The sequence below is a fragment of the Papio anubis genome, chromosome 13 (genome assembly GCF_008728515.1).
Source record: "Papio anubis isolate 15944 chromosome 13, Panubis1.0, whole genome shotgun sequence".
NCBI lineage: Eukaryota > Metazoa > Chordata > Mammalia > Primates > Cercopithecidae > Papio > Papio anubis.
Window position 1 is genome coordinate 104,941,189 of NC_044988.1, and position 7,566 is coordinate 104,948,754.

At 56.3% G+C, this 7,566-nt stretch overlaps 1 protein-coding gene across 5 annotated transcripts in view; it reads left to right on the forward strand.

The window, feature by feature from the left end:
• Positions 1–7,560, forward strand: part of BRD3 (bromodomain containing 3) — a 29,706-nt gene extending 22,146 nt beyond the window's left edge. For all 5 annotated transcript variants that reach the window (XM_031654700.1, XM_031654698.1, XM_031654697.1 and 2 more), the window contains exons 7-9: positions 799–927; positions 4,144–4,335; positions 5,851–7,560. In XM_031654700.1, coding sequence (XP_031510560.1) covers positions 799–927; positions 4,144–4,335; positions 5,851–6,231 — 702 coding nt within the window. In that variant the 3' untranslated portion in view covers positions 6,232–7,560. The remainder of the gene's footprint in view (positions 1–798; positions 928–4,143; positions 4,336–5,850) is intronic.
• Positions 7,561–7,566: the final 6 nt, after the last annotated feature.

The following is a 7,566-nucleotide window of genomic DNA, read 5'->3' on the forward strand; positions in this document are numbered from 1 at the left end:
TCTGGCCACTCCCTGGCCAAGCCACCTGCACCTCCCAGCTCTGGGGACTGACTGTGTGCCCCTCCTCACCCCTGCCACCTGGGACTGTCTGCCCAGGCCTTGGCCTCAGTTCTCCGCTTGCCAAACCCAGGTGGGACCTGCGGTGGGTTTTGCTCTAGGGTCTCTGTGTGGCCGAGTAAACGTGGGTGGGTGTCGGCCCACACGCCCCCATTGCGTCCACCGCTGTGGGGTCCAGGAACTGCCGCTGGACACGACATGGAGTCCCTTAGGTCCAGCTAGGCCCCTGGGATACCGGGGTGCTTCTGTAAGACGCAAGCTGGCTAACAGCTACTGGCTTCCTCAAGGGAGAAATAACAGTTCCTTGTGTAGACTGAGCAGGCCCCTGTCGTTGGTGGAATCTGACTTTGCTGCAGCCTCACGCCGCCCCGGGGCTGCCGATGGCATGTCGGCGTGTGAAGATTTACCCACTTTGCGTGAAGGGACGCTCTGGACAAGGAAGGGGCTAAGGGACACCCGCGGGAACCCGGGATTTCTCCTTGAGCGCCTTTTTCTTCCACCCGGGAGATCTCTCTGGAGTCCCAGACCCTCCCTGCCAAGCCATCGAGTCACCCTCTCACGTCCTCACTTTGAGCTTCCTTGTATGAGGTGCCGGAGAGCTGGGGTGTCCTGCTGGCCAGGCCGGTAGGCACTGTCCTGGAGCTGGCAGTGGCTCCTGCTCCGGGGTTCATCTCGTGGGGTGTGGCAGAGAGTCCTGAGGCCGCAGGCCACGCTTACTGACCCCTGTCCTGTGTGTTGCAGAGGAAGATGGATGGCCGAGAGTACCCAGACGCACAGGGCTTTGCTGCCGATGTCCGGCTGATGTTCTCGAACTGCTACAAATACAATCCCCCAGACCACGAGGTGGTGGCCATGGCCCGGAAGCTCCAGGTAACCCGAGGTTGGGCACAGGTGGGGTGGCTCAGCTCGGCGCTGTGGGCATCCTGGCCTCGGTGTGGGGTGGGGTGCCCAGGTAATTGTCCAGCTGAGGAAGGCCTCAGCCTCATTCCCTCAACACGTTTTTCCCGAGTGCCAACCAGGTCCTGCCAGGCTCTGAGCTGGGTTCCAGGAGCTGCCACTGGGGCAGGGCAGCCGGTGAGCAGGCAGGACCGCTGGGACTCTGTGGGGTGTCGCAGCAGTGAGCCTTTCCCTCCAGGGGCTGGCGCATGTACCAGGTGGGAGGGCAGATGCCCTTTCTCCTGTGGCTTCACTGACTGTAGTTTCCAGCAAGTCTCTGTGGCAAGGAGAGGCTTGGACACTAGCCTGACACTGCAGCCGGAGGATGAATGAGATGACAGTGGCTTGTGTAGCGTTTTGCATTTCTGACAACAGAAGTAAAAGGCGGATTGGAGAAAATGCAGGAAGCAGTGGGATGTCTTAAGGGAAAACAGGAGTGTCTTGGTCTGGCTCTCAGCACAGGGACTTTGTGAACATGCACAGACCTCACAGAGATATTTGTGTGTGTGGACGTGTGTGCGTGTGTGGACCTGTGTGCGTGCACGTGTGTGCATGTATGGACCTGTGTGCGTGCTCCTGCCTGCATGTACATTTTTCTGCCAAAGTCCAGGTCCTGCACACATATTTTGGTGTGGGTGGATGCGCCAGAATCTATTACTACCTTTTCTAATTGTGATCGCAGGTGGTTTGCTTTTATCAATAACAGCACCCCTGTTATAAATGTTATTTAATCAAAGGACTTGATTTTGGTAGGAAAGGGGAGAATTATGGGTACGTGTTCTTTTCCAGCATGCTTTTCCTTTTCACGGGACCCAGAATGTCGTGTAAGATGTTCACAGTCCTTGCACAGACTGTTTTGAAATCCCCGAGCAGCCCGTGGTATTATTGCGGATGACACAGGACCCATAAAAGGGGCAGAGAGAGAAACTCGTTCCCGCCCTGCGGGTCCTGCTGCCTTTCCCACCCTCCCGTGCACACGGCCTGCCCAAGGTCCTCTCCCAGGCACTGCTGCCATTGCCACCCTCTCTCTGCACTGGGTCCTGCGGGGGATGATGGCAGAGTGGTCCTGGAGGTCCCATTACATCCAGAGGAAGCCATCAGAACCCCAGTTTTATACGGAGACCTTGCTCACTGTGTCTTGAACCCAAAAGACCTTGCAAAGCCCAGTCTCCTGGAGCCTGGTAAATGCTGGGTTGAGTTTAACGAGGGAGCTGAGCATAGAGGACGGAAACCCAGGCTTGCAGACCAAGCAGGGACGCCGGCAGCTCTGCTCCCCCCCACTTCTGCAACAGGTGCTGTTGGATAGACATGGTGCTCACGCCTGTAATCCCAGCACTTTGGGAGGCGGAGGTGGGAGGATCACTTGAGGCCAGGAGTTTGAGACGAGCTGTCTCTACAACAGATTTTCAAAACGAGCCACGTGTGGTGGTGTGTCCCTAGTACCAGCTACTCAGGAGAGTGAGATGGGAGGATCACCTGAGCCCAGGCGTTTGAGACTGCAGTGAGCTGTGATTGCACTGCACTCCAGCCTGGGCAACAGAGTGAGACCCTGAGGCTGATGGATTTCCATGACTGAGCACTATTTAGCAATTGTACCATTTTATCAATTGAGCTGTGGGGTTAGAGCCCAACAGCAAAATGACCTGACCTGAATGACCTTCAAGGTTGTCAACCGAATGGGGGCCTGGATCGCTGCTCTGTGGGTTGGGTTGCCTCTGGGGACATCTGAGAGGAGAGCCCGGGATATGAGAGCCTGGGGTGGGCTTTTCCAGAGCTGGGTCCAGCCTGAACAGTGGAGGCACATCACGTGTGCAGACGGTGTGGATTCAGGTTTCTGAGCTTGGCAAAGAAATCTCCCCTCATTTCCGCATCACTGTGCATCCCTGTCTTCACTGAGCCTGGGCTGCCCCAGGGAGGGGGACGTTTGCTGAGAGGGGCTACTGAGGGCCTAGGTCCTGGTCCAAAGGCTTTCCAAAGTCAATTTTGATAGGAAGTTCGGGTGTGATGGCTCACGCCTGTAATCTCAGCACCTTGGGAGGCCCGAGTGGGAGGATCACTTGAGCTCAGGGGTTCAAGACCAGCCTGGGGAACAGAGCAGGACCCTGTCCCTACAGAAAATAAAGTAGGCTGGGCGTGGTGGCTCACACCTGTAATCCTAGCACTTTAGGAGGCCCAGACAGATCACAAGGTCAGGAGTTCAAGAATAGCCTGGCCAACATGGTGAAACTCCGGCTCTACTAAAAATACAAAAAATTAGCTGGGAGTGGTGGTACGCACCTGTGATCCCAGCTGCTTGGGAAGCTGAGGCAGGAGAATCACTTGAAACCAGGGTGTGGAGGATGCAGTGAGCTGAGATCATGCCATTGCACTCCAGCCTGGGCAAAAGAGCAAGACTCTGTCTCGAGAGAAAAAAAAATAGTAACATATATATATATAAAATAAAATATTTACATATATATTTATATTTGAGACAGGGTCTCACTCTGTCACCCAGGCTGGAGTGCAATGGCATGATTTCAGCTCGCTGCAGCCTCGACCTCCTGGGTTCAAGTAATCCACCCATCACAGCCTCCTGAGCAGCTAGGATCACAGGCGTGTGCCGCCATGACTGGCTAATTTTTATATTTTTTTGTAAATAAAATATTGATAGGACTAGACTTTGGCCTTTTGGACCAACTTTTGGAGTTAACGCTTCATGAGATATGATGCTCCAGTCAGTTCCGGGGTGAAGAGATGGGAAGAGGTCAACACTCGGACTCCTGTGGCTGTGGAGGACCCTGTCCAAGCTCAAAGGAAGACACTCTTTCCCATTTCACAGCAGCGACAGCCCCGGGGAGCTTCGGGCCAGCAGGCTAGAAGGATGCGTGCATCTTCTAGAGAGGGCTCATGGAGTTGGTGAAGGGAGCTGTGGGCCAGCTCCTGTGTCCCCTGCTCCCAGGCCTGTCCCCAGGAATTGCCTGGGGAGGGAGGGAGGGCGAGTTGGAAGCGACCACAGCCCCCCAGGCAGGCGGGACCCTGTCTCCTCCTGGCCCGACCTTCCTAACAGCTGTGTGTGCTGCCCCAGGGGCACTTCAGGAACCCTGAGGGCCCACACCAAGGGGCAGCCCCATGGGGGTCCATGTCTTCAGGGCAACCTCTGTTCTCCCGCAGGACGTGTTTGAGATGAGGTTTGCCAAGATGCCGGATGAGCCCGTGGAGGCGCCGGCACTGCCTGCCCCCGCGGCCCCCGTGGTGAGCAAGGGTGCTGAGAGCAGCCGTAGCAGCGAGGAAAGCTCTTCGGATTCAGGCAGCTCGGACTCAGAGGAGGAGCGGGCCACCAGGCTGGCAGAGCTGCAGGAGCAGGTGGGCACTGGCATACCTGGGTAGGGTTCAGGGGCTGAGGCAGGATTGCTGGCATGGCAGCCCAAGGTCTGTCCCTTTGCATGGTTCCCTCCTCTGCCCTGTGTCCCACAGCAGCCGCCGCAGTGCTTCCTCGTAAAGGCACTCGGAGTGCCCTCCCCAGGTCTGTTCTGGCGTGGTGCGAGCCTAACCCACAGCACACATGGGTGGCTGCGCTGACTCGTGGCTGGGATGTTTCTGGAGACCTGGGGGGCCTCAGGTGGGAGCTCAGTGGTCATGTGTGGTTATGTGTGCCTTGCTCTGCTTGAGAAAGGCCTGTGAGGCACTTGCAGAGGCTGCAGTAGTGCTTGGGCTCCAAGCAGTCACTTGCAGTGGGGTGGGGTGCGGGCTCCAGGGTCCTGAGGGCCCTGCCATGCAGCTGCCCAGCCCCAACCCAGCCCAGCCCAGCCCCAGCCCAGCCCAGCCGCCAGGCTGTGGTTCCTCCCCCTTCTCTGCCTCGCTTTCCTCGTGTGCAGTATGGGACAGATGTCGCCCCCTCTGAGCTGTCTCGAGGTCGAATTGAGAAAGATGTGAATTGTTTCCCCAAACCTCTGGCAGCCAGCCAGGTGCATGATTTCTGGGACCCCAGATTGAGAGAAAATAGAGCAGGGCTGTCGAGTCAGGAGGGGAACAGCATGAATCAGGGCTGCAAGGACAGCGATGGCCCTGCAGTCCCCAGAGCTGGGCCGGACATTTGATTTTGAAGTGGCAAGGACACACAGCGGGGAAGACGTCTGTGAGGTGGCAGCTCCTCCACCCACCCACTGTCTTCCTTGCACAGACCACCCAGAGGCAGGGACAGGCTGTGTCCTCACCTGGGCAGTGCCTCTCCTCTCCCATGGGGTGGCTGCAGTGGGGAGGGCGAGGCGCTTGGCACACTGCCAGCTGCAGGGCGGCCCTGGATGAATGCTGGCTGTTGGCAGTGGTTGGTTTTAACCCCGGAGACCTGCGTGTTATCAAATGGCTTCCCAGAAGTTACTGATGAAAATCTCCTTTGTGTGGGCATTTAAACTTCTAGAGAGTCCTTCCTCATCTAAACAGTGGTGATAAAAATGTTAGCTGCCCACCTAATGTAGATGACGGGTTCATGGCTGCAGCAAACCACCGTGGCACATGTATACCTATGTAACAGACCTGCACGTTCTGCACATGTATCCCAGAACTTAAAGTATAATAAGTTCTTTTTAAAAAGTTAGCTGCCCTTAGCTGCCCTGTTGTGCCGCCTGTGCAGTGCTGAACCTGTGGCCAGGCATCTCTTCCCCACTGCAGGTGAGGAAGCCGAGGCGGAGAGGACTCATGACTCACTAGGGGTCACAGGGGAGTGAGGGGCAGAGCAGGGCCCGGGTGCTCCTGGTTCACCTCCGTGCCCAGTGGAGGCAGCTCCGACATCGCCCCAAGCCCCCTCCCATCCAGGGCCCCAGGCAGCCCCAGTGGTGGGGGCTGTGCCCGACGCCTGCTCAGCTGCCCGCTCTTTTCCAGCTGAAGGCCGTGCATGAGCAGCTGGCCGCCCTGTCTCAGGCCCCCGTAAACAAACCAAAGAAGAAGAAGGAGAAGAAGGAGAAGGAGAAGAAGAAGAAGGATAAAGAGAAGGAGAAGGAGAAGCACAAGGTGAAGGCCGAGGAAGAGAAGAAGGCCAAGGTGGCTCCGCCTGCCAAGCAGGCCCAGCAGAAGAAGGCTCCTGCTAAGAAGGCCAACAGCACGACCGTGGCCGGCAGGTGGGCTCCAGACCTGCTCAGGCTCCAAGAGCCCGGCGCTCAGTGTGCTATGGGGGCTCACGTAGCAGCAGTGCTGGGATTGGGGGCATTGTGCCTTGGCCACCTGGAAACCAGGGTGATGAGGGCGGGGAGACTGAGGACCTGATGAGACCTATGCTGGGAAGTCCGGGGGCTCAGGTGGTGCTGCTCAGCTGTCTGCAGGGCAGGCCTGGATTCTGGGCATGGAAGTGCTGCCACGGCCTGGTCTCCACATCTTGAAGCTTTTGGGATGTTTTCCTGGTCTGGGCCAAGGATCTTGACTTGGGGGAGTTGAATGCCCCATTTTGGGCTTGCCCATAGGCAGGGAGCAGGGGTGGTGGAATCGTGCACAGCTGCATTCAGCCTCCTTGAGCCCGTGCTGTGGCTGGACACCACCCTGAAGAATGTCTGCTGGGGACACGCAGGAGCCACAAAGCAATATGAGCTAGTAGGGAAGGAGCTCAGGCCTAGGATTCCTCTGCCAGCCAGGTAGAAGGGAGGCTTCCCGGGGCGGGAGGCAACAGCTGTGTGGGAGCAAGCTTGGCAGCCGAGGGCTGGGGAGGGAGTTCCAACAACAGGGAACAGTGGGTACAAAGCCGCAGAGGCAGCAGGACGTGTTCCTTTTGGGAATGAGGGCAAATTTGGCACCACTGAAAAAAAACAAGTTGGGAAAAGAGGTGAGTTGAGGCTGCTGAGATCGGCCGGCTTCGTTTGAGGTATTCACGCTTCCTTTCCAAGCGGATGAAGGGGAGTTAGGATTTAAACTCAGCACGGTCGGATCCTTGCTGCTATGGAGAAGAGCTTAGTGGGAATCTGGAATGGAAGACAGGATACCTACCCCTTTGGAGGTTATCGTGGTTGTGCAGGCAAGATAAATTGGTGTGGCTCTGGAGATAGAATAACTTGGGAGGCGGCATGGCCAGGTCCTGGTGCTTGGAGGGGAGAGGAGAGGAGCCTGGGGGTCCTGGGTTTGCGCTTGGACGGCTGGGTCAGCCGTTGATGGAGATAGTGAGTGGAATGGTCAGGGTAGGTCTTTCCTTCCCTTCTTTTCTCCCTCCTTCTTTCCTTTTTGGAGGGGAATGCAAAAATCCATTTTTCTTATACAGGTTGAGTATCCTTTATCTAAAATAAGGGTGTTTCTAGAATAAAAAGTGCTTCAGATTTTGGTTTTTTTCAGATTGTGGAATTTTTGCATTATACTCCCCACTGAGCATCTCAAATCTGAAAATCTGAAATGCTCCAGTGAGCATTTCCTTTGAGCGTCACGTTAAGACTCAGACAGTTTCAGATTTTGGAGCATTTTGGATTTTTGGTTTTGGGATACCCAGCCTGTATTATCTTTGTCTGGTTTTAGTATCATTATAATGCTGGCCTGAAAAACGAGTTGGGGCCAGGTGTGGTGCCTCCCACCTGTAATCCCAGCACTTTGGGAGGCCAAGGCAGGAGGATCACTTGAGCTCAG